Source organism: Delphinus delphis, chromosome 4 (genome assembly GCF_949987515.2).
Source record: "Delphinus delphis chromosome 4, mDelDel1.2, whole genome shotgun sequence".
NCBI lineage: Eukaryota > Metazoa > Chordata > Mammalia > Artiodactyla > Delphinidae > Delphinus > Delphinus delphis.
In genome coordinates, this window is record NC_082686.1 from 74,748,607 (window position 1) to 74,776,573 (window position 27,967).

A 27,967-nucleotide genomic window follows, 5' to 3' on the forward strand; every position below is an offset into this window, starting at 1 on the left:
AACACGGGCTCTAGGCGCACGGGCTCAGCAGTTGTAGCACGCGGGCTCAGCAGTTGTGGCACGTGGGCTCAGTTGCTCCGTGGCATGTGGGATCTTCCCGGATCAGGGCTCAAACCTGTGTCCCCTGCATCGGCAGGTGGATTCTTAACGCGGCGCCACCAGGAAAGTTCCTCCATAGTCTTTTTAAAAACCTACTTTGTGTCAGGTCTTTGTCCTCCCCTGTTCCAGCGCATATTAAGCCCCTGCCCTTCCCTCTGGCAGGGAGGGGCTGCTGGGTGTGAGGTGTTTCCTTGGAAGTCAGGAGCAACCCAAGACTGGGCTGCCTGGTTCCCAGGGATTTGCGTGTGGTGAGGTGTGGCACTGAGCCCGAGAAACAGAAAAATATTCTATCTGCAAACATCCCCGAGGGGGCTGGAACTCTCTTATCTACAGCTCCCAGATGCCAGCCTTCTGAAGTCACAACCTCTCAAACTTCTCTGACGTCCTTTGCCGACAGCAAATTCTTCCTCAGGCTTCCTACTAATAAGCAATGCAGGCTATTTCCAGTAGAGAAACAGTTTACAGCACCGTGCAGTGGTTAAGTGCACCGACGAGGGGACAGATTGCCAGGGTGGAAATCCCAGCTTTGCCACTTGCAAGCTAAGTAGACTGACAGCTTGAACAACTCAGAGATGTCATTTTTTCCCCCCATCTGTAAAAGGGGAAAATACCGGTACCTACCTCTCAGGGTTGTGGAAACCAACACACAGGTTAAGTGCTTACAACAGTGCCTGACACATAATAAGCACTCAATAAATGTTGGTATCATTATTTAGAAGGATTTAGGAGAGAAACACCTTGTACCCGGTTTGGAGGCAAATATGATGCCTTTCACTTAAAAGAGAATGTAATCTGGAAAGTGTCCTGCTTGACTTACTTGGACCAGGAGACACTTTTCCTCGGTGTTGGGAGAACATCTTTAGATGCCAAGTTTAATCAGTGGTAGGAACTTTGGGACCATCCTGGAAGAGGAAGGGGCTCTGATAAGGTCACTCATCACATGAACGCAGAGCATGATTAGAAGCATGGCCCTTTGGCTTCATGGCCTGTGCTCTGCCTTTGCTCTCCTGTAGATAAACACATAGGTTTCAAACCCTGTATGTGTGTGCTTGTCAGGGCCTTGCCCTTCTCAGCAGTGGCCTTCCTCCTGGTAGAGTTTCTCCAACTAGATTTCTTTTTCTGGAAACAGCGATGAATTCTTGGTTACAAATCCAGGATAAACACACACACACACTACACAATAGACTCTCCTTTTTGAAAAAAGCACCCTTTAGTTAGTGAGCTTATTTTATTCAAGCTGCACCACAAATACAAAATAATTACCAAAATTCTGGGCTACCTCCTCCTCAATAAACCTTAAAAATAAATGTGCTCTGGGGGCTTCCCTGGTGGCGCAGTGGTTGAGGGTCCGCCTGCCGATGCAGGGGACGTGGGTTCGTGCCCCGGTCCGGGAGGATCCCACATGCCGCGGAGCGGCTGGGCCCGTGAGTCATGGCCGCTGAGCCTGCGCGTCTGGAGCCTGTGCTCCGCGGCGGGAGAGGCCACGGCAGTGAGAGGCCTGCGTACCGCAAAAAAAATAAATTTTAAAAAAATAAATAAATGTGCTCTGAATACTCAGAATTCACTTAAACTATGAAAAACTAGCATGACAAGTGCCATCTTCCCCGGCTGAGGTTCACCAGGGTGACCTTCAGAACTTGAAAAACTTTGATGTTTAGAGCAAAAGACTTATGTAAGTACGTGCATCTCATTCAATTGGGGTTTTCCCTTAGCGAGGACTTGCCCGATGTGCCGGAAGTAGGACATCCAGTTCTCCCTTTATGAACATACCCCCAGTTTTGCCAAGCAGCTCACAACATGCAAAGGAACCACCAAGGCAGGAGAGTTGAGGAGGTGAGGGAAAAGGCTGTTAGCACACGGCCAGCCCATCCAATACCTGCCCTTTGTTCCAGGCTCTGCACTCAAACCTTCCTGGAATCCCAGAAAGACTTGGCCAACAAGCCAGCCTCGGAACTTCAGGCAGCCTCTCTGAGCCAGAGTTTACGTACGGTAAAATTTTCCCTTCAGTCCAGCCTCATCATTAGTGAAGCTAGAGCTCTAGGTATATAAATGAAGCTAAAAAGCTATGCATCTCTAAGAATGAGCAGAAATCATATTATTTGCAGAAGCCCTAGTAATACTGTCACTCAAATCCATGGAGGCCAGAGGTGAGCAGAAAGTTACCGTTTAAATCAGGTTTCAAACGGTGACCCATGGGTGGGCAGCGTGTTACAGATGTTTCTGTCCGACTCACACACTGTTTAAAAGATTCTTAAAATCAGCTGCTAATATTTAAAAGGCAGGAGGTTTCATATGATTATCCGGATCCCCAACTTCTTTTACAAATGACTGAGGCATGGGCTTCCCTGGTGGCGCAGTGGTTGAGAATCCGCCTGCCGATGCAGGGGACACGGGTTCGTGCCCCAGTCTGGGAAGATCCCACATGCCGCGGAGGGGCTGGGCCCGTGAGCCATGGCCGCTGAGCCTGCGCGTCCGGAGCCTGTGCTCCGCAACGGGAGAGGCCACAACAGTGAGAGGCCCGCGTACCGCAAAAAAAAACAAAACAAAACAGAAAAAACACAAATGACTGAGGCATTACATTTGTGGCCCCTGATTTAAATCTTCATGGAACAGAAGCAATACTTCCCTTGGGAGTCAGGAGGCAAGGGTTCTAGCTCGACCACTAATTGAACAAATTGCTTCTTCTCTCTGGGTCTCTTTTCTTCTTCTTTCTTTCTTTCTTTCTTTTTTTTTTATAACAAAACAAGAGCTATCATTGTTCTAAAACTATAATTCACTTTCTAGATAAGCAAACAAGTCCAAGGGTAAAAAAATGATATAACTCCTCTAGAAATCACACCATACTCTTTACAGTTAGCTAGGTGGTAGAAGGTTTTAAAAAGGTTTCAGTGTGTGTGTATATATATACATATATATATATATATATATATATATAAAACTGGTAACACAAAAGATTATCCAAACTATAGGCATCTGTATAAAAGCCATGGTAACTCAGAAAGAGGAAGCTATTTTTAAAGGAAGAAGTGCTCTGTCTCATACGGGAAGATGGAAGCTGCCCACCACCAGATGCTGAACATGCAGACGTGCCGTGTATCCATCTGCCATGGAAATTTCCTTATTTCCACATTCTCATCTTGTAGCTTTGAGGGTGAGCATGCCACGCCTCGGCCGTGGAGGCTTTCTGCTCCAGTGGCTTCAGACAAAGTTACCATTAACTCCGCAACCTGCAAAAAAATTATTTGACACAAAGGATTCCAAAATGTCCTCCTCTCCCCCTACAAGCCCACAAACAAATGGTACAGGAATGAGGTCAGAAAGGAATCCCCCGCCTACCAGGCCCCTGAATTCATTTACCTACCTCAGAGCCCATTCAGGGGAAGGGGTGGGACCGGGAACAAGAGACCCTCGGAGGCCAAGTGGAGTTTGGGGGTCGAGCGCTACATTACAAGATCTGACAGGCCTTTGCCAGCCTTCAGCTTCTTTGTGTCTCTCACATAATAGAGAAACACAAACTGAGCAGCACACGATCTGTGGTTACACCCTTGGACAGAGCGCACTCTTTGCAAATGCTAATAGTATTGTAGCATCCTGTCACCCGGGAACACAAAAAAAGGATGTTGATTTTCACATGAACCAGAACAGGCCCATTGTACACAAGTTGGTGACCAACTTGTAGTATCTGCACATCAAAAGCCCAGCCAATCATAGGGTACACAGCTGGCGAACCACACCAACCCGGGCGCCTGTCCCAGAGAACGAGATCCTAATGCCCTGTCCACCGCTACGGTGACAAAACATAGTGCTTTTGACGTGAATGGGCCCACAGTCTCAGGATCCTGATTTAGCAATTAGTATAATTAGTAAGAATGTAAGTGTCTCAGATATTTAAAAAGAGAAATCTGAATGTATGAAAATGGGCGTGGCTTCGTGCTCTTGCTGAGAGCCTTCGGTATGGCAGAAGCAGCAGAGGGCAGGGATATTCAACTAGGCACTCATACTAGGGGGGATCTGATACTGGACTAGAAGAACTCACGAGAATGTTGGCAGGGAAGTATTTATTACCTATTCCTATCTTAAGGGTCCTGGGAAACTAGAAACTCTCAGGGCAAGAAAATTAAATAAAAGAATATAAATGATATTCCTGAAAATAAACTTAGAGATTGTAAAGGCTTCTGTTAATAGCTTTCCTTTCAAGTGCTAAATTTATTAGAAATCAAAAGGCAGTCAAAATTGGGGAAAATAAAATATTCAATCAAGGTTTTGAAAACTGGGGTAAAAATAATTCTGCATCTTAACAGTTGGGCTAACTCAAAAAGGATCAGAGAATCTGTAGAGGTAAAATGGGAAAATTAACATGATTAACATGTTAAGGGAAAATTGCAGAGTATTCATTTTCACTCCTAAGGTCTGGGGTAGACCTGAGATTAGAAACTCCTTAATCTCAGTATCACCTTGTCCCCCAGGGCCCGGTAGGAAACCATCTCTGCAGGGGTTTCTATTCTTGTGGTGCAACAGAAGTCTCATATAATTAGGGAAAACCATCCTAGGGCATTTCTGTAAAGTTAGCTCAACTTGCACTTTCTAGGTATATCAGTGTCCTAATATACTCATAATTTTATAAATAAATTCATTTTCCTAAAAGTATATTTGAGAAAGAGCACGTTTTAGAAAGTGCGTAGGCTTGTAACCAGATTTGTTTTCCAATTTAGACTCTGCTAGTCACTGGAATGACCTTGGTTATTTAACTTTTCTGAGCTTATTTTCTCATCTATAAAAATGGAAATAATACTGCCCATGATAATGGATGCATAACATAAGACGTACTGGCTCCTTTGCTCTAGATTTCAGTTCTTTTCTTCAAAATTTAAAAGGAAAGTCAAAAACGTTTCACAGGATTAATCCCTGGCAAGATAGGATACTGACCATTAAAAAGGTTTCAGGGGGGTCTCTAGATAGATCCCCAAAGGCTCATGGCCAGCGAGAGTACACTGTGTGCTGAGTCCCACTAAGACCTTTATACAGGCTCTTACTCAGGGTGTGCTGCCACCCCTGCAATGGCTGTGCACCTTTTCTCCCAAAACACATCAAACACCGCCCCCTCGCATTAGCGCTGCTCATGGCAGTGGGGAGGCGGGTTCACCATCATCACTGGGAGTGTGCTGTGCTGTGCTGTGTTAAGGTATAGGTGACTCCTGGTTTTCACTACATATACGTTGATGGTAGACAAAAATGATATACATTCGGCACCCAGAGGGATTGGCTGTGAGCCAGGTGTGGTGGCACGTGCCGGTAGTCCCAGCTACTTGGGAGGCTGAGGGCAGGAGGATCGCTTGATCCCATGAGCTCCGCGCTGTAGTGTGCTGTGCCAATCGGGTGTCTGCACTAAGTTCGGCATCTGTATGGTGACCTCCCGGGAGTGGGGGACCACCAGGTTGCCTAAGGAGGGGTGAAGCGGCTCAGGTCGGAAACGGAGCAGGTCAAAACTCCTGTGATCAGAGGAATTGGTTGTGTACCACTTGGAGCATCATTGGCTGCAAGTGTGAGGACTTTTGACTTAAGCCCTCTAGACAAATACGACTTCTGTGTTAAGATGTATGGAAAAGAGAGATAAAAACAAAAATGGAACACAAACTAAGGGAGCAGAGAAATGGATAGGTTCATCCCTTAAGAGGTATATTAATTTCAGTATTTCCTGGTAGCTGAAGCAAAGAAACAGGTGAAGTCTTGAGTTCTCTTTGACAGAAGGGAAGCACCATATGCGTTTGTCTGTAGTGGGAAACTTTGCTGGCATTGACTTATCTAGTACCCCTTACTTTAAAGAACTTAAGTGATAACAGAGACATGTCATTAGATTTTACTACTGCAAAAGCTACTGTGTATTTGTCAAATAGGTGCATCATACAGTATTTGTCTGCGAAAGCCAAGGGCATAATACTAGATAAATTAAGAAGTCGGTAAAGGTAAGTAGTCCATGTAGTACTGCTTTCTGATGATTTGGCCTAATTCTCAGATAAACTTTATCAAAGCAAGAAGATGGAGTTAACCTATTCCCTACATACTTTCTCACAAATGTTAGAGGTCTCACAAGCTTCTGGCAAGTGTTAGATCACGTACACCATGAACATATTTTTTGACAAGTGGATAAAATTCTAATTTCCATGTTGTTGCTATGATTTAGTTACTTCAAGAGTAAGTAGCAGAATGGACATTCTGCTTTGAACTCTAAGCAGTGAAACTTGTATTCTTAACACAACCATAAGATATGCCTCTGTGGAGGCTGCTGACAGTTTCACTGGATCTTCAGTGAGGTCTATGGCCTATATATATATATATATATATATATATATATATATATATATATATATATATATATTTAAAGACTTTTTGCATTTTCTCAAATACTTGGATAGGAACCAGGCTACACCTGGGTTAATCAGTTAAAAACAAAACAAATAATAAGAATCCTTTACCACAAAGAATAAGGAACTGATTAAAAACATTTAAAAGCTATAGTTACCCCCTATCAGTGACCTGACCCCAAATGAACCTTAACACTGATCCTATAGAATGCGAACAAAACACACAAGAAGGTTTTCAGAGGGCGATCATATACACTCTCTCATTGTCAAGCTGGTAACAACTCTCATTTCAAGATACATATTTAACCCAATGCCTTATGATGTATGTTTTTCTTACCCTTATTTTATAAAACTGTCTTCTTCGGGCTAAAGATCACTCACATTTAAACAGTCCTGGCACTGTTCTGCTTTGCAACCTTTGACAACTTTTGGAGTACCTGTCTTAACTCTTTGAAGTTTTCTACATCTATCAGCTTAGTCTAATATGTGCAGAAATTATGACTTAGTTATCACAAATTGGGTATTTTATTGTTTAAATTTTATTGAAACAATAATTATTATTTTAAAACACATTTTATAATATAATTAAATAATGCATCTGTATTATTTACAAGCACATGGTAGCTACTTCACTTGGACAAAGATATTAATTCTTCAGCTCAAAGTATTAGAAGAAAACACATAAATTACCCTATTAAATCTTCAGGAAGTAAATTCTTCAAACTTTCTTGACCCATGAAGATTTTGAACTTGAAGTGCACAAAGGATGAAAACAATTTAAAATGCAACCAGTTTGGGGGCCTCAAACTAGGATTGGTCTGTTAACGCTGACAAGTGAAATAACTGCTCATATAACTGAAATATGTTCTTCTGTATAAACCTTCTAAAGGAAGTCAAAGATTGTCTTGACACCTATTCACCAGAGATATACCACACTCCAGCTATTGTCTACCACTTATGGAAGCAATCATGAGTTTACAATCTTTTCCTGGTTTTGATTTTAGCCAACCACATGAATCCTGGAGAAGACACACCCATGCTCTGCCTTATTTTACACATCTAATGATCACCAAATCTTTAATAAGCATCATTTATGAGCAAAGTTCTGGGAAGAATTATAAAATAAAAAATGGGAGCTCATAATCAGGTGGTAGATGGAATTAAGTGATCTTTAAGGTTCCTTCCAGTTCTAAGACTTAACGATGACTTGTTAGTAATCCTCATATATGACTGAACATGTTAGCATCATTAATGAAAATGGTGGCCATGGACTTCCCTGGGGGTGCAGTGGTTAAGAATCTGCAGAAGACGGGTTCGATCCCTGGTCTGGGAAGATCCCACATGCTGCGGAGCAACGAAGCCTGTGCGCCACAACTACTGAGCCTGCGCTCTAGAGCCCACGAGCCACAACTACTGAAGCCCTTGCGCCTAGAGCCTGTGCTCCACAACAACAGAAGCCACCACAATGGGAAGACCGCGCACCGCGATGAAAAGCAGCCCCTGCTCGCCACAACTAGAGAAAGCCCACGCGCAGCAACGAAGACACAATGTAGCCAAAAATAAATAAATGTAAAAAAAGAAAGAAAGAATATGGTGGCCATGGCAGCAAAATGCAATTAAAAACATTTAAAAAATATATTTTACCAAAGAAAATACCAAAACGTATTGCAAAGTATCAAGACATGAAAAAGAGCATTGTTGGACCGTAAATTACAACTGTGCAATGGGAGGCATGTGAAATTCAAGCATTCAAAAAAGAGCTACATTTAAGAGGCTTGTGAGACCATGCATTTGGTTATACTGTGACGTCAAGTTATTTCCCTAGGTGCACAGGTTTCTCTCTCTCTCCCTCGTTAAAACAGAGACAACTTAAAAACTGTTCTCCAGTAAGAGAATTATAACATGATTTCAGTATCTTTAATTACTCATCTACACAAATGACCTTAGATCAAGCACAGGCAAAATATAAATTGCAGTAATATCTACACATAGTGTGAAGGTTTTTAAAAATAATACGAGTTCATTCATAGTGCGCAAGTAAAAACAAGGTTAAGTTTTAAATATTCAAACACAAAGCCATGATTATTCAAAAGGTAAGCATATTTATGAGCACATTTCTATACTGCTAAAGTTCCTGAAACTATAGCATATACCAGCTTAGAGAACTGAAATTTAAAAAACAATTACTTTGATCCCCTTTATTGGTAAACTAAAACACCATTATAATTTTTTAGCAGATAAATACCTCCAAAATAAATAAAAAATAAAATTATTAACTAGTTAAGGGATTTACCTTTTAAACCTACACTCTGAATCTTATCCATGTGTAAAATTCCCAAATTATAAGGTCAGGAAACACCACTCTCTGCAATGTTCCCTACTTATTTTTACACTATTCATTTGCATCTGGAGGCTAAATAATTTGTGGGAAGGAGTCTGCTGGAGTAAAGCCTGGAAAGAGGGGATAATACAAAGAAAAGAGAATATAATTAAGCCGCTAAGAAAGGCTGATTGCTCCGCCTATAACTAAAGTTCAGCTGAACTATAATTCAACCGTGAAGCTGCAAGAACTGCTTGTTTCCTGTCATGATTTGCCTACACAGTTTGATTTTTTAAATTGATACCCGGATGAGTAAATTTTAGATATAATCTATTTACAGTTGTTCAGTCTTCCATGCAGAGCTTTGTTCATTCTATTCTTTGCAAATTCTGACATGAAAAACAAATGATTCCTGGTCTGGTTAGAATTTAACTTCTGTATATTGAACTTGTTTTTATTTGTTAAATTTGTATACTTCTGTATAGTGATTTGTTGGTATCTGAATCATTTGTAAGTTCTGAACTACAGACACAATACACAGGGTTTACTGTTGAGAATCTGAATTTTATTTTTTTCTATTAATAACATCTGCATTTAATAAATACCTGGCTTTTGGGTGGGGAGGGAAGCATGCTTAGTGTGAGACTAGCCATAAAGGAAAAAAATGTATAATCCATGAAAGAAGTTGTATTACTGAGGAGGACGGGGAATATCTGGACTCTAATGTGGGATTTTAAATAATATTTTTATTATCTATTTATATATTTAAATTACAAATACTGATCTCAAAGAAATGGAGACATCCATCCTCCCTCCCCCACACCTTTCTTAAATTTATACAAAGAGATGCAATAGTAGTACTGACTTAACATCAGCCTTTTTGCTTGGGGGCAATCTGTAGAAATACAGCTGAGGGCATTCTTCCCTATCCATAGCTCACAGAAATAAACATGGTCCTATTTCTTTTTTTCTTTAGAAATAGATTTGTAGTTATAAAGTGGTTCTGTTTTACAACTGCAAAAATATTAATTAATCATTGCATGATGTTTGCTTCCATAGGGTGTTTACCCACTGGCCAACACTGGTTAGAGGTAGTTAACCGGTAAGGTCATTTCCTAACCTTTGCACAGAACACGGGGGAGCTCTACTCCCTTTCCATTCACCCACTATCCCTAGGTCTGAAGGATACAGAAATGTCCTTGACTACTCAGCTCCCAAATAAAGTATACTGCTACTAGCTGCTTAAAACTGGATCTACTTTTCTTACCAACCAGTTTAAAACAAATATTTCCTGAATTCTCAATTTTGGAAATATTTTGTGGTATACTTTAACCTTCCATATTAAGTGTCAGATCTTGATAGAGATCACAATAAAGAATGTAGATGTTAAATTTAAAAAAAAAATGTGGGGTGGCAAGGGAACTGTTACCAAAACATAATTTCAAGAAAACTGTAAAATTAAGTAAATTGTAAAATAAAAACTGTCACACAATGGGCATTTTTATTAGAATAAAGGCTTAATGAAATGGCAGTAAAGAGCAGAGTTAAATGAGATAGACATTTAAAGTAAAAAATGGCCTATTTCTTTGCTTTAAAGTCCTTTAGCCAATAAAAAAAATTATATAAAAAATGAAAAGGATGTGAGGATATTATTGTAATTGAACTGCAATGAATTAAACTTTATATTTTTCTTTAAACATTCCGTGAAGAGGTGGATGGTCAACACTATTCTAATTGTTGAAATAATTTCTATTTAAAATACAGTCTTATGAAAGAAGGCTTTTTTCCTGAGGCCTAGCTAAAATGTTTGACAATAGTTGAAATTAGTCTAAATGAAATTAGTCAATTGATTATTCTTAATCTTTCCTATCCTATGTCACAAACCAACAGCTCTGTCAAATAGTAAAAAAAAAAAACACTGTTAACAAGATAGCCTAGCTCAAGTATACAACATCCAAAATGAGTGAATTTCAAATGGGTAGAGAGAGTACAAAAACATCAACTGAAGCAAATAGGTAAGCCGCTACTCACTTAGCTTCTACGGCAACTTCTAAGCTGTCAATGAAGGGTTGAAATCTTTCACTGAATGTACACGGAATTGTAATACAAATTAACCTATTTGAGGGGTTTTTCTGTTAACTCGCTTTCTTTCATGAGATGAATATAAACTGAATTATCATGGTCAAATAGTTTCTGGATATAGAACATTACAGATACAGACAACAACTCAGCAGGTTACCATCAATTTATATACAATTGATAGCCTTTAGAAAATTGCCATCAGTTTTATTTCAAAACACCTAGCATTCTTTTCCTGGAAAAGAAACTGACATGGAGTAACATCAGCTAATGAGTTAGTTGAACTAGTGCCACTACAAATCAGACAACAAGCAGGAGAGCGAGCTTCTTATCTTCAAGGACTGAGCCTACTGGCCACACCAAGTTAAATTATCCCAGTTTGTCACTTTAATACAAAAAAATACAATGTTAATGCCATTTCCACTGCTTTCCCATTGAAAAGGCAGCTGATGGTTAAAGTGCCTCTAACACACATAAATTATTTTTATTCCATGACTTTATTTTATGTTTAGAAAGGTGGAATAGCAGAAGGAAAAAAAGGCAGGACAAAAGGCTCTGGAGTTTTCTTTCTTCAGATGTGTGCAGAGGTGATTATATTATGAGTAGGAGGTCTGTAAAAATAAACAGAATTTTCATTGATAAATTTAGGTCTAGGGAGACAAATGTAAAATTTCTAAGTAAATTTTACTACTGCATGATCATAAAAATGTTGAAGCTTAACTGCCTAAGTTTGCTAGTTTTATTAAATTTAAAATATCCACCACCAGAATATAAAATATTTTTTATCAAACATGATGTATGAATCAAATATTGGACTTCATCTTCAGCAAGTATCAGAATTGGTTACTGAAAATGATCAGGCTGAGTAACTCCATGCATCTTAAAACTGTCATTGCGGAATTATTCTTTAAGATGCTTGGTAACTTTTATTAAATGGTCAGAATGAAGCAAGGCTACAATTTTACCAGATTTATTCTTTTAAATGCATTTACAGGATACAAAATAGATCATCTGTCCAATTCACAGATATATGTAACAGTTCGTGGCATAGAGAGTAGAGACAAGTAGGGAACAAAGAAAGTTGGGACAATTTTCCTGTACACAGCTGGCCTCATAGGACTGCCCTGGCCTGCAACTGAGGCAGACACTCTGGCAGGAAAAGGCATGTTCCCAGCAGCAAGAGTAACTCCAGATGTCACACTGATCAGCTTAGGGAAGTGACAATGACTGTTCCGTAAAACACTGGTTGGCTGTGGGCTACCTTATTTCATTGAAAAGACAGAAACATACCTTATATTTTTAATGGGGTTTCTGTGAATTTTTCCCCAAAAAAACCATATATGTAAACAAAGACATCAAGTAAACTGGTGTTTATGAAGAGAATCTCCAAATCCAGAAGACTCTCAAAATGTTCCTAACGTTAACTACTGATAGTAATTATGATGATGAGGAAGACATCGTAACACTTTATGGTTTTAAAAGAAAATTTTCATACATTGAAGTTGTATAAAACATTTACAAACACAGACACTTAAAAACACTGAATTATGTTTGGTCTGAGTTAAAGATGATTGATATTTAGTTTCTAGATATATTTTTGTATACACCCATACACCAGTCTTAACTTATGCAAGAGACAAACAAAGTAACAAAGCATTATTCTAAAGCTTTTAACTCCTTCCTCTCTCATTCATTGCTGGTATACTGTTCTGAATGATGTTGGTCTGAGCTGTGCTTCCCTTTCTAGCTTGCTTTCTCAAATATATCGCCCCTACACTACAAGAAAGTAGGTAGTCTGATTTAAGGGCCTTTTCTGAACAGAATGCATCTAGGGAGAGAATGAATTTTTCACATTTCTACTTTCACTTCTGACTGTGTTGCAGGCTGCCTATAGTGTAAGGCTCACAGATAATGTGCGTAATTAAATATTTCAAATTAATGATAAGGTCTTAATTATAGCATTTTCCCTTTCTCAACTTCTTCTATAAAAGACTTACTAATTATAATTCTTCAGCAATAATTAACAATTAACTCTGCTATTAAGAGAAGTCTTCCAATATACAATACTTTATTGGGAACTGCTTATAATGCCAGACTACAGAATTAAACAAGAGCCCATATATTCAGAAGAGTCCTAAATTCTACAGCTATCTAAGTTACTTTAAATTGAAAAATGGTTTATTTAAACGTTGAGAATAAGATTAAGAACAATTGTTAAAATTTTTAGTCAAGACAAATAAAAAGCTTTGCAAGTGAACATATACACAATTATCCATTGAATATGAACAATGAGAAATAAAACAATGAGAGCTAAAGCTCAATTCTTCACATACAGAAACTCTATGAGCCACCTGCACACTATGAAATATCTTAGCTTTATTGACCTTTCTTCTGTTCAAAGAGTTCTAGAGGATATTTTTAGTCTAGTCACAAGGCAATCAAGTTATTCAAAGGAACATCATACATACAAAATTTAGAATCTAGTTTCAGAAATTCCTCCTTTTTAAATTATTTAATTATATTAAGATTATTATTAAGGAACAAGTTGGATATAGTTAAATAGAATGATTATTAAAATAAGTCTAAAATATAAATTTTGTGTTTAGTCATTACCAATGCAGTAAGAGGTTTTTTACTCACTTATTACAATTTATTTCTCCTGATGAAGAGCTTCAATAAAAGCATCAAGTTTTTCTTGAATTTCTCTAACTTTCTCTGTGGAGATAAAAAGAGATAATAAATTAGTTAAAAACAAATTTATTTTTCAAAGGCATCACAAATCATAGAAGATAAATGGTTTGGGATACTTTAACGACTTGGGAAAAGGGGGGAAAATTACCTTAGCACCACACTCCATCTTATAGCCAAATAAAGTTCGAACAGATTATGTAATAGCAAGAGCTTCTAAATTTTTGGAAGGGGAGGAGCATGGGTGGGGGTTTGTGACAGATACCTTTGAGGATTTAATACAAGCTGTGGATCCTTACACAGAAAAATGCAAGTATAGATAAATATACCATTATGTATAGAATTTTAAGGAGTTGTCAGATTCTCTGGAGTCTAACCAAGGACTCACAGTTAGCATTATCTGGAACAGAGGAAAATATACAATAATGAAACCATTTTTTAAAATTAGAAGAGAATACAGGTGAGTATATAACTGGCCTTCAACTGGGAAATGACTTTCTAAGTATGAAGTAATGGGAAGAGTTACAAAGATCAACCAATATGACATTAAAATGTACCCTTTATATGTCAAAATGTCCTAAAATTGAACGGCAAAAGAAATTGTACAAAATATTTTCAACAAACGTGAAAAAGGAAATAACACTTTAAAAAATAAAAACGTACTTTGCTTGCTGTGAATGAGGAAAGGAAAGTTTAAAAACACCAGAACCACTGATGACAGATTTATTTTATTTGATTTTAGGTTTTCATGTTTATAGATGTTCAAATAAAATCTACAATTTCTCTCTGAAATATAAAAATTTCCTTCAAAATGTAAACTACTCACAGGACACACGCCTATCTCTTAATATTAAAAACAGAAGTCATGATTTATTCTACTTCACTAACCTAATCATGCAGCTCCCATTTTAAAATACAGGTTATAGTAAGCATGGTAACAAATATTTTTGTCCTGTTAACACAATTTAACATGTTGGTGAGAATTATCAATTAAAGTGAAATGACTGGTTCAAAGCTGGTGATCTAGAGGCAAAACTTCAAAGCATTCTACTTAGAGAAAAAAACATGTAAGAGGTATTAATAGTCAACATTTATATTTCCCCCCGCCCAGAACTTCACGCATACTTTATTTGTTGGCAGTCACTGAATGGCTGCATAGTGCAAAGCCTGAATAAGACAATATTCTCACTCTCATAATGTTTATATTCTTTTTCAGATTTTTTTAAAAATTGAAGTATAGTTGATTTACAACATTTCTATCTTTTAAAAGATACAAATTGTATCATTTAAAAATAAATAATCTGCAATTGAAGATATAAGTATCCCTTTTTAACAGTGAGACAGCATTTGTGATGAGTAGCCAATAAAAAGAACTATCCTTTTTGTAAATTCTTATTAGCATTGCAGGAACTCAACACAGCCTACCAGGGTTGCATATAAAGAATGTAATGTCTTCATCTTCTTTTTCCAGTAATTCAGCACTTCTAATTCTTGATATTAGACTGAGACTAACACACACCAAAAAAAGCCAGGGGAGGGGGATCCCCTATTGTTTTAATCAAATTATTTACTGAGAAAATATGATTTTAGTTATCACAAAGGCAGGAGTAACTCCTTATATATAAAAAATTAAACTCTTGGAAGTTTAGTTTGTACTTTTTGGTAGTATGTTTTGTGTTTTTTTGTTTTTAAACTAGCAGTCAAACCAGTAAACATACTTCCTTTCTCAAAATAAGGCCACATTTCTTATTTTAAAAATTATTTCATGTAGTTGCTTAGAAAGAGTTCACCTATTTTCTTCATTGAACATTTAGAGAATTCCAGATACTATAGGTCATCAGTTGAAGAATTTTTAAAGGGGGATGGGAAACAGGCGGAAAAAAGTTTTCTAAACTGTCTCAAAATTTTGGAAATGGATGGGGTCTTTAAAAAAACATCTAGCTTAAATAGCACAAAACATGGAAATCTAAACCAAGTGTTCAGAGCCTTAGCAGCTCTCTAACATTAGACTGAGAACTATTTCTACTTGGGAAAACTGTACTGTATGAAGAAAGGAAATCATTCTATCTGCTCCATGATCAGAGTACAATCAGGCAGCTGAACGGCCAGCTCTACCCATCCTTTTGCCCTGTCAATGACCTCTATGTTCAGCTGGACAGACTATCTGTGAGTGAGTGATACAGTAGCATCCCTCACAAGACACTGTTCAGAGCAAGATCTATTTGTATTGAAAGAAGCCAAGAGCCACTCTGATGCATGTGCCTAATTGTGGAATCTGAATCAAATTCAAATTCTTCTAAAATTAGAGATAAGTGATGTTTTATGTAAATGAAAGTTTAAAAAAAACTAATTAATTTAAATATGAAAACCACAGAATAAAAAATTACCAAATTTCCCTTTAAGAAGCTTTTATACAAAATATTTTATAATCGGAATATCAGGACACTGTACTGAAACCTCAAGAATGACACAAAACATTAGTAAGTTACTAGGAAGTAATGCGGGGAGAGGAGAGAAGAGGATGGAAGTAAATGTTAAAAGAAAAAAGAATAGTTGTGATAAATGTATCCTTTTAATACTAAATTGAAAAACACATTTCTTCATTCATTCCTTCACTTACACAATGTACTTAATGGAGTGACATGGGGACACACATTATACCCTGCCTTTGAGAAAAATTCCTTGCTTACTTTCTACCTCTCTCTAAGTCTGTAAGTGTCTACTATGTTTTGCGTGATGTCAGATCCCACATTTCATTTGGTCCTCATACAACCCAGCAGGTTTCACTGCCAAAGATGAGGACATTAAGCCTGGAGAGTTAGCCTTGTCCACACTCCTCCAGTTAAGAAACACATACTAGATCTGCTACCATATGCAGACTCTAAATGGTAACAAAACAAATGCTATTATTTCAAATGTATTTGGTGAAAGTTTTACCTTTTATGTAAGATAAGACATTTTGATAAAAATTAGGGAGTGAGATAGTTACTGAGCACCTCCTAAGTAGTTCTGTGCCTAGAAATGTCTAAAAAATGTATACTATGCTACCATACTCGGATGAATATTATTACCTCTTGAGGGGACTAGATCTATACACACTTGGAGAGACCCTTGGAGAACAATATAAGAGTAGGAAACTGGCCCAAAAACGTTTAGCATCTTCAGTGTCTACAACAATGTCTGACTCGCTATATATGCTCAATATTTGATAAATGAAGTTCCCAAAAGTATGGCATGGAAAATGAGGGCTATCGGTTATCAAGAAGGGAAAAAAAGCACTTAACGTGCTTCCTGGATGTTATGCCAGGATCACAAGAGCTAGAGCAAGTCTGAGAACAGGAGGCAGGGTATACACTGACAATGAAGCTCAAGGAAAGCTGGTGGGTCACCTGAACCACATAAAGCACCAAGGAACAGAGAATACTCAGGTCTTAGAACACAATAGCATTTTGTGGGGGCGGGGGGGGAATAGGGGGTGGGGTGAGGGACAACTTAATTATTGCACCTTAAGAAGGCTAAAATATGCTGACTACACAAGCACACACAAGCATGATTTCATGCTTTGCAAGGAAGCTATATTACAAATAATATAGCAGCATTATTTTCCATATTTGAATTCATTCATTTTAAATTCTGATGTAAGGTTCCAGCACTGTCTTGTATACCAACTATGCCTCCTGGCTGCACAGAAAACTGAGTTATGTGTAAAAATCAAATTGGAATGTTAGCAACTAACACTTAACACTTTCTGATCCTTCCAAATTAATGTTTCACTATTACAGTGTTTTCAAATCCCCAAATATTACAGTATTTAATTTTTTCACCATTAGAACTTACTTTCCCACAGAAAAATGTGTATATATTAGCATGGCTAATTATAGAGCAAACTCCTTTTTCTATTAAATATTTGCAATAAATATTTATATAGTTAAAGAATTCTTATAAATTTGTGATTTACTTGATAAACTAAACCAACTCAGGAAGGGATTAACAAACTGCTATTTTTGTTACACTGAAATAGCCAATTCCACATGTAGTGAATACTGAGTCTACTTTCCATTTGTCCAATGTTTACTTAAAAGATGAACAATTTCAAACATCAATTCATTGTGCTTCTTGATTGAGTCATGAATATTCCCATAATCCCCAACTCATAAACCGTCAGTCTCAGTGAATGAAGTTCCTTCTCTTTTTTCTTTTCTTCGGATGACTTGACACTCATTCATGTTTTGGGTCTCTTTATCTCCACATGAAATGATACTGCTACTCTCATTTTTTTTTTTGAGACTTCTGATACTTGCTCTAAAAGTCTCAAATATAGACTAATCTGTAATTAGGATTTGAATACACTGTGAATACCAAAAGGCCAAACCCGGGAGAAGGTTCACTTCAGTGGTTAATAACAGTTTAGAACAGGAACAAAGAATCACACACAAAACACTACCACATGAACTGAAATAAACCTTTTACAGCTTTTGATCTTTTTAGAGAAAGCATAAAGAAACGAGCTGCAAACTTACTAATGCAGTGTATTTTAAACAAACCACACATCCAAAGATCCAAATGTACCTTAACAGAACTGCTTCATAACATACTGCATACACATTTTGTACCAAGCTTGAGGACACCTTGTAGGTGAGATTTTGCTATAAAAAGCTGTTCACTAAAAGAAGGAACACTTCTTATTATGTTATATATGTTGCTCCTAAACAGGCTTGCTTTTCATTAGACAATTACACTGTAAGTGCTCTTTAGAAATTCAGTATCTAAAGGAATCATCTAGGGAAACAAGCAAAGAAAAACAACAACAAAAAAAAGTGAATAATAGACCAGATTCAAGAGTCTCAAAACTACAGTCGAAATCTTAGACTTGGCACAAGAAAAGATGTACACCTCTTACAGTTGAAAGGAAGAGCCAAAGAGATACAGAGTCAAAGATGTATAGCTAAATCTAACACTTATCTTCTGAATCTTGGCCCTGTAGTGTTTTTTCCCTACAAATAGGTATGATTATTTTTAAACAGACTCATTAATGAAGACAAACAGTATACTTTTGCTTGTTAGAGAAGAAGGAGGCATCGTTTCCTATGTCCTGGAAAGCTGTTTGAGACTTGGACAGTAATTGTAAAGCTGGGTGGGGTCCCAGACTTCCAGGAGTCTGTGAGGTGGAAATAGAGTTCTCTGGGTTATTTCCATTGTTTCAAAAGTTCAAATGGATATCTTTGTTTGGGCCAGAATTACATCAACTCTTGTAACAATTAGTTATTTAGGCTGATTAAAGATATAATTGCAATTTTATGTTTCAAACTAAAACTATGTGCATTGTAGACAAATCCTATAAAACATGGACTTCACAAGAGTATACAATAATGAAAGGAGTGTTTGATGAAAAAAAAAATGTTAGGAATCCCTGGTCTAATGCCCCTAACAATCAATGGAGTAGTTATTTCATATGACTTTTTATCAAGATGAGAACATAATGTATTAACAGGTATACGATAACGTGATCAGGGGAACTAAGTTTCTAGTCCTGGTTTTGCCTTTAATCTTACAACTGCAGACAAATCACGGTGCTAGTTTCTTTATCTCTAAAATGAGGGAATCAGTCTAAAAAAAGACCATATTACTTTAAAATTTAGGACTGAAATGTACTATTCTAACTGATCATGTTTTAATTGTACCTTTTAAAACTTGTAAATGGTCTTTTCTTTGTTCTTTAGTATCTTTTTATTTGATGTTAAGCTCCTAGTAAAAAATGCAACCACAAGTGATAATATTATTCTCATAGGGTTACAGAATTCATTTTAGAAAGATCAGTTTTATACTGTTTTTCTTCCCCCAGGAATCAACGTGTGACTGTTTGTATGAATTACCTACTTACAAAAAAGCCTGTCATTTAAAATCACTCAGCAAGTGCTCCAGCACTTGCTATGTAATAGATGCCCATGAATATTCATTCATTGCTCATTCATTTATTTATTGGTGAGTGATCTGACTTAACCAATACTTAATCCAAACATTAAAGATGATTATTTTAAAAATTTGCTATTTCAGACCCCAAAACAATATGATTTAGAAAGAAAGCTGCCATAATAAAGTCTGTGAAGTAAATTATAATTTATGTCTGCTGAATGTATAAACAACTCAAAGTGACTTGTGAATAAATTCAGCCTAAATTTTAAAAACAACTTTAACTGAGCATTTCTACCAGGCTCCTTTCTGGCTAATCAAAACCTCTTAAAAAATACTTTCTTGAATTTTGAAGCCTATTCTCCAAAAGACTTTAGTATGGATGAACAAAGAGTAGCTTTATACCCAGGCCTTTATATTGGTTAGGCCCTTAAACTTTCATAAATAGATGGCAACCCTAATTTCATCTCAGCTATTAATTCTTATGGACCTGCCCTTAACCAACAGTCACACCATTCCAGGCGCTTGTCAGTGTCAATCAGTGTAAAATCTTCAACTTTCTCTACCTGATACTTATTAAAAGGCTCAGTTGCAAGAAGAAATCACATTTATGGAAAATTGTATGGGGGATATATAATTCATCTATTTCTCTAGATGCTATATATTTCATCTTTAGATAAGCCAAACCAAATAGCTATTTATTTAGATGGCATCATTCTGATTTTGTCCAGAATTGCTTGTTACTGGCCTACACTGAGGAATGTTACAATAAAGAGCCCCATGAAATTCATGATTATGTGCAGTCATTTGATTCAGTATATCATATAACTCAGTGTTCCTCTTATGAGGACTAGTGACTTTTCTCTCAGGTGTGTGTACCAGGTATATCTATGCTTCAACTAAGCAACTGCTGTGCTGTTGTCTGAGAGCTACCATAAATCATGTAATCAACTCTGTTTTCCATTTTGCATCAGCTACTGAAAGCAACTCCCCCTAAAACGAAGTTCCCCTGCAGGGCTTATGATTAACCTCTCTACCCGAAACTTTATCCCTTTTCTTGTCCCGTCCCTGTCCCCCTGAAGATTGAGAAGTAGCAAAGAAAAGAGGGGACTGAAACCGAGCAGGACCCCACGGAGCATTCCCCAGGTACAAGGCCCTCCATGTCCCCTGTTTCGTGTTTGACCTTCCCTGAGTTCCAAAGAGCAGACTCACGCAGTTAACGATTAGAACAGAGTCACAGGACTCCTAGTTCCTCTTGAAGGGATGTAGATGACAATCTGACGCATATCTTGTTGTTCTGTGGAAACTAAGACGCCATACCCAGTGGAGGAAGGTGACTACATGCTGTCGGCAAGCAAGTAGACCCCAGACTTCTTGGAACTGGAAAGTTGATGACTGAGATTCCCTAAACATCATCCTGTTACCTCACCACCAGCCAATCAGAAGAATGTCCACGAGCTGATCAGGCACGCTGTGAACTTCACACTTAATGGTTGCCTTTAAAAACCGTTCCTGAAAGCCAGCACGGAGTTCAGGTCTTTTGAGCACGAGCTGCCTGCTCTTGCTTGGGGCCCTACAATAAATGCTGTACTTTCCTTCACCACAGCCCAGTGTCAGTTGATTGGCTTTGTTGTGCATAGGGCGAGTGGACCAGAGTTCAGTTCAGTAACACTACTAGGAAGCTCAGGGCCAGATATGCAGCTTGCTTATAGCAAAGTACGCAGAACCCTTGAGCACCAATCTTATCCCAAATTTCACATTATTTCACTTGCCTGGATTTTCTCTTCCCTTCCACCCAATTTTTCCACGCAAGTATTTTTACTTTTTGCACAGGGTAGATCTTTACAAGCTGCCTCAAAATGTTTGGGGAATAAGGCAGGGAATTAAACTAACAAGCTAGTTTGCAGAAGATATACCACTAGGTAGCTGATTCATATAATATACTATAGTATTCTAAAAATAATCTTTTTATACTGGTAATACTTTTAAAATCAGTAATTTAAGAACATTTTGGGAGGACAATATTTGTCACATTTAACCTTCTATGAATAATCCCTACATGAGAGAAAAAAATAAATTATTTTTATTTCTGCTCAATTCTCGGAAAACTCAATGATATAAAAATCTATATTTAAAGCCATTATTTTCAGCAAAAGGAAAAAACCATACAGTTTTATGGGATTCATGATCGTCTTTTTAAATGTGAATGTTAGATAGATTCTACCGTAAGATTATAATTGTCTCCTGTGAATTATTTTATTCTGTATCCAGAACATAAAATATTCCATATTCATTACACCTATCAACTCATATTATGATGAAAAAATATAAGTTATTTTATGTGGTAACTCATTAATGATACATTTTTTTCTCAAAAAAGTTTAAGTAAATACACTATTTCAAAATGAATACATTTCTTTTTCTCTCCATAAAAAAACCTAAATATCACTACAATTTAAAAACTATGATATAGGTAAGTAATCGGGAAAGCTAAAAAACGTTAGCATAATGACCAGTAAAATATTCAGTCCCAAACAATTAAGGTTTTAAAATAATTCATCATTTTTTTTCTTTTCTATTTTCCTCTTCTTAAAAGCATATTTTACTCTGAATTTTGTTAGGAGGGAAATTGAAACATTTTAAGAGAAGGAAAACCACCCAGGCAGCCCTTAAAGAGACAGGACATCATTTATCACCTGAAAAGACAGATTTATAAGAAGAGGGCCCTTTCTGTTCCTTTAAGACTGCAAAACAGATGGGAAGTGAATGGACAGTCAATGGGACAAGAAAACACATGGGAGGTGCCGCTGTATGTATGTTCCCAGCATAAGAAAGAGGTCAAGATTGTAACTGCATGACTGGGTCCTGGAAAGGGTCTTTCTTCAAGCTGTTACAAAGACAAAACGCTGTTCCTCATCCTGCTGTCAAACTGTTATAAATATTGGTTTGTCAAAAGACCTTCAGTGCTGAAATTTTAAAAAGGAGGTGTAACAGATGAATGAATCATGAGAATGATTCTTAAACAGTCAGCTCATTAATGTAATTTTAAAAGTAAAAGAAAATAATACAAGAAGGGAGAATGTAATTCTGATTTATGAGCCAAACTGAAAGTTTATAAGAAAAAAGTATGGAATTAAAAATTGCAGACTTTAATAAAGTTATGAATTAAGTGAGATGAAAAACAAAAATGGAATACAATTATATCTCTCTCTTTTTTTTTTTTTTTCCGGTACGCAGGCCTCTCACTGTTGTGGCCTCTCCCGTTGCGGAGCACAGGCCCCGGACGCGCAGGTTCAGCGGCCACGGCTCCGCAGCATGTGGGATCTTCCCAGACTGGGGCACGAACCCGTGTCCCCTGCATCGGCAGGCGGACTCAACCACTGCGCCACCAGGGAAGCCCCAATTATATCTCTTAAATAAGATGCTACATAAGGACAAAGTATTATTAATCTTATCACAAGGAGAACTAATAGGCATTTGTGTTTTTTTAGGCTGATTTCATGTTTTCAGTTATTTCTCACTATAACCCTATAAATTGATATCATTACTGATATTGGTTCCATAAGGCAGAATAAGGCTCAAAGACATAAATGCAGCTTCAGAATTAATTTCATGCATTCAGTAATTTAGAAAATCACCTTTAAATTATAAATCACAATTTCTTTTTTTCTACAGAAAAGAAATAAAATTGAAATAGCAATAAGAATGCATAGATGGATAAGCCTGGGTTATCTTTTTTGAAGAATGAAACCATTACACATTTCTTTAGGAGACAAACTCATTGTTCTCGAGTTAATGATTAGTTGAACTAGGAGAGTAGACTCTAAAAATAACACATTGAAAATAATATAAAAAAGGAAGCCAAACTATATGAACTTGGTTATCTACAGTCACCACTAGCACGAACCCAGACTAAAAATGAACAGAATCCCAAAACAAATCTAAAAAGATACTATCTCTGACACATGTTGTTAGCCCCAGCTTTGCCATAAATATTTATGTAACTGGCTAAATCATTTCCCTTAGTGAACATCAACTTCCCCATCTGAACAATGGGGATAATAACTTACAAGCCTTATACGCCTTTAGAAGAAAAACACAGCACATGGTGTAAAGTGCAAAGCTCTATACAAATTTAAAGCACATATATAGAGTTCCAAACAGGATTTAACTTGGATTCCAAAGTACCAAATGATGCAGTTACATGAGAATACTTTCTATTCCTAATGCTTGCCTGGCTCATTGCTTTCCTGATTGTCAGCAATCTCAGTAGAAGCGAGAATAAAAGATTACAAAGTTAAGAAGAGAGTGGACGGTTTAAAGTAGAGGCAGCAGCCAAACATTCAAAAGTTTTCCTGTAGACTTCCCAGGTGGTGCAGTGGTTAAGAATCCACCTGCCAACGCAGGTGACATGGGTTCGATCCCTGGTCCAGGAAGATCCCACATGCCGTGGAGCAACTACGCCCATGCGCCACAACTACTGAGCCTGCACTCTAGAGCCTGCGAGCCATAACTACTGAGCCCGTGTGCCACAACTACTGAAGCCTGCACGCCTAGAGTCCCTGCTGCGCAACAAGAGAAGCCACCACAATGAGAAGCCCACGCACTGCAACGAAGAGTAGCATCCACTCGCTGCAACTAGAGAAAAGCCTGTGCGCAGCAACAAAGATCCAACGCAGCCAAAAATAAATAAATAAATTTATTAAGGGAAAATAAGTTTTCCTGTGTAAAAGAGAATCACGATCAAAAGCAGCTGGAGTACACAGAAGAATCAATCTAGTAATTTTAAGATAGGAATGATTTCAGCATCTTTGAAGAAAGAGAGACATAATGAAGGTACAAGTACATATAGGAAGTGCCAGGGTCCTGAATACAGGTGGAGATTAACTTTAAAAGCAGAGTGATTTTTAGTACATGTTTTGTTACTATATAGCCTCTGGAATCCCTGACCTATTTAAAGCAATGGGTACCATAGGTTTTATTTTTACTAATGCTGCTTATTCCTCTCAGGGAATCTTTTTGAAATGTTTGTATGAAGAAAAGAAAGAGAAATTGAGCCTACTTGATAGATGAGAAACCAGAAATAGGAGCAATGACAACAAATTGAAGATTTGGGGTATAAGAGGAAGCCAACCTAAGATTTCTTCATGAAAAATGTGTTCCAGAAGTGTAACAGAAATTATGTCCCTAAGATCCCATTAAAAATTTTGTTAGAATACAATGTTACAGTGGTTATATCTCAGCAGTGGTAATAGTTTAAAAAATTCTGCCATCTATATCTTCTAACTTTATACAATGCATATGCACCAGTTTTGTGATAAAAAAGATTAAAACAAAAACACCTAAAATTCTGGTAGTTGTACTAGGTGAAGACAGGTACACATGACACAGAATATGAAGTGGTACCAATAAAAGGAGAGACTAAAAAAAGACCTGAATTCCTTGGCCCAGAAAAAAGATCTAACTCAAAAGATTAAAACTAAGGAACAGACTGAAAAAGTTCTTCTAAGAGAAATTAAAATGGACTAATTCCATACACAGTAGGTAACGACGAAGCAGAGAAAATCTATCATCTTTAATGGGCTGCACAAGTGTGAAAACTTCACCAGTTCAAGAAAGATTTCAATTCATTCACAGGTGACAGATCCAGGAGGGGCAGTTACTAGAAATAGGAAGAATTCAAAGTGAATCCCCAACCACAAAGGATGATACGATGATAACCAATTACTATGTGGCCCCATGAAATGTCTCTTGGTGTCACAATTACCAAGAGGTTATTTGGGAAGATATCAGTCACTTTTAAAATTGATCATATCATGAATCAGCTTAATCATTTCTATGAATGTGATAATTAAGAATATGAAATTTCTAAGGTAATTTTGAATTATGCTCATTTGGAAAAAGAAACAGTTTAGAAATGTATAAAATGGTAAAGAAATTAAAATTTCTTTTGTCCTCAACCCCTCCTGCAACCATCCTGAGAACCCTCTTTCACAGAGGTTACCAGTTCAGTGTGCATCAATTTGTCCTTCAAGACAGTTCTCTTTTTTAAAAAATGTATTCATATCTTGTTTAATTTTATTTTTTAATATACTGTTCCACAGATCAATGGATTGTTCTGCAATTCGATTTAGTTTTCAATAACTAGATTCCATCTTTTTCCATCTTAGAATGGAGAGAATACATAATTAAAAAAATAAAACAAATCAAAGTTTAATCCAAAACGTAAAGATACTATTTCATCCTAAAGTCTCACTGAGGGAGTGGTAAGCATTAATAACAAGGGAAAAACAGCCTCATTTCTAGCTTTAAAAATGTGCACTGTCTTTTTTATACATAATCATATACACACAAGCACATAATACATAACACATAAATAGAAACCACTTTAAAATGATCAACAAAAAATTCAATCCATAAATTACTGAACAGCCCTTTCCTATCTTTATTCTCACTTTTAATCAGTTAAAATGTGAGTTTAAAGCAAAAAGAATATACTTGCTAGTAAAGCATTGAATAACAGTAGCCTGTAAAAGATTACAGGGAAGTAAATATCCTTTTAATCTTGTACCAGTTTATCAATATCCGTCAATGTTGTCTTTAAAAGACAGACTTAGGGCATGAAAAATGTGCTTGATTGTAAAAGCCCCATTTTGAGTCTGAATTTCCTCATCAATGACCTGGAAAGCACACAACTCGGACTCATCGTGTGGAATTGCGCGTGTAAATAACTACTCCTCTAACACACAGGACTCTCCCTGAGGATTACTTTATTCTTTGTGTCAACTCACTCTCTCTCTTTTTTGGACTACAACACAAAGGCAGAGTCTACTTCGTCTCTGCAGACTCAAGGTAAAAATAATCCTTCACTCTCTTCCTTAGCTGCTTTGTCAATTTCACCTTACTAGGAAAAACATGCCACAAAGGCAGAAGTTAAAAATTCAATCACTTTAACCCTGAGAAGATACCTTAAAGAGCTCAAACACTGATAACATAAAACAGAAAGCTATTTATTCTGTAGTGAAGAAAAGAAACATTCTAATCTTCCCATTTTTCAAATATACTCACTTCTACTAACCATTCCAGAAAGTGCATAAATGTCAAATAGAATAAAAATATTCCAATCGACTTAAAAATTCCTAATAGACACACACACAAAAATGAGTGTTTCGGTGAACTGGGTGGACCGGGGATTAGGACATCCCTGGTGACCTAGAAAGAAGTAAGAAGTGGTTCTGCTAGGGATGAAAGCTAGTCGCAAGATGCCAGCAAAGGAATGTGTGGGTACAGGGGTGAATGTAGCAAATGCGAGCTGCTCTACAAGAGAAATGAGGTGGCAGTTTTCTGGTGAGACAGAGTGGAAGAAAGCTTTCTTCTCCCTCTTTTTTAAGTTAAGAGAAGGGGGTAATGAAGAGCCTGTATTAAAACGTCATGATCCAACATTCAGCAAACACATTCAATATGACATACAAAATATGGTGAATTTATGAAAGAAGCAAATGGCTTTGGCAGAATAGATCAATCATAATAGACATGAAAAAATTTTTTTCTTAAATTGGTTATTTTGGTTGATCTACAGTTGTCTATAGTGGGAAGCCTGCCTTCTGCTCAATTAAACAACACTGGCAGTACCTCAGTAAGGTTTTTAACCACTGAAGGAAGTTAAATAAGCAGGGAGGAGGAAAAACACTAGCTCAGGACCAAGAGATAATAATGATGTATAAGAAGGCACAGTGAGAGACATAAGAAAAAAAGAGAAAGAGGGAAAGGCTGCTTAGAAGTGTGCTAGAAGCCAGGAGAGATGAGAAAGCAGTACTGAGTGCCTGTAATTACTGGCCAAAAAACCACAATCACAGTATGTAGGTATAAATGATGCCACAGAGATTATGGTTTTTACAGTTGCCTAGGTACCTAGAATTCTACAACTCAATGCTACCCTCTCCTCCTTTAAATCCCTTTAAAATTCATTTTCTTTGGTTATGTCTACAGAAACAAATGAACATGCTACTATAGATAATAGTTCAAATAACAAATTTTCAATAGTCACATGATTTATCAGACTCTACTAAAAGAAGATATATGTCGATTTCATGCCCATTAATAAAAATAACAGACTGTGCCGCTGTAAGCATGAAGAACTCTCCAGAGAACTGGTGCGGGGGCAGAGTGGGTGGTGGCGGTGTGTGGCAACAATCGCCTGTGGAGGCTTGGCAAAATACGCATGCCGTAGCCCTACCTCGGGAGAAACAGTTTAAACACATGACTTCCCTTTTCTACAGTTTTAAGTTCCAGATTCTGAGTACAATAATCTTTCTAGGATGATTTTCAGTCTCACACCACTTCGTGGCCACGGGTTTCATCCATCAAGGCCCTCAAGGATTCCGCAAGTACGGCAGAAGTTTAGGAATGCGGAGGAGCCAATGAAAATTAAACTCAAGAGTATCTTGCTATTTTTCTTTCCTAAATAAAGAACAACAAAATTATTCTTGTTGAAGCTTCTCCCATCTAG

The 27,967-nt window shown here is 37.2% G+C and overlaps 1 protein-coding gene across 4 annotated transcripts in view; it reads right to left on the reverse strand.

Annotated features, from left to right (window-relative positions):
• Positions 1-6,726: 6,726 nt before the first annotated feature.
• The window catches only part of OPA1 (OPA1 mitochondrial dynamin like GTPase), a 97,355-nt gene continuing 76,114 nt past the window's right edge, over positions 6,727-27,967 (reverse strand). For 2 of the 4 annotated variants that reach the window (XM_060010931.1, XM_060010929.1), the window contains 2 exons: positions 13,501-13,575; positions 6,727-11,471 (listed from right to left, as the gene is read on the reverse strand). In XM_060010931.1, coding sequence (XP_059866914.1) covers positions 13,511-13,575 — 65 coding nt within the window. In that variant the 3' untranslated portion in view covers positions 6,727-11,471; positions 13,501-13,510. The remainder of the gene's footprint in view (positions 11,472-13,500; positions 13,576-27,967) is intronic. The other 2 variants (XM_060010932.1, XM_060010930.1) reach the window with 1 other exon arrangement.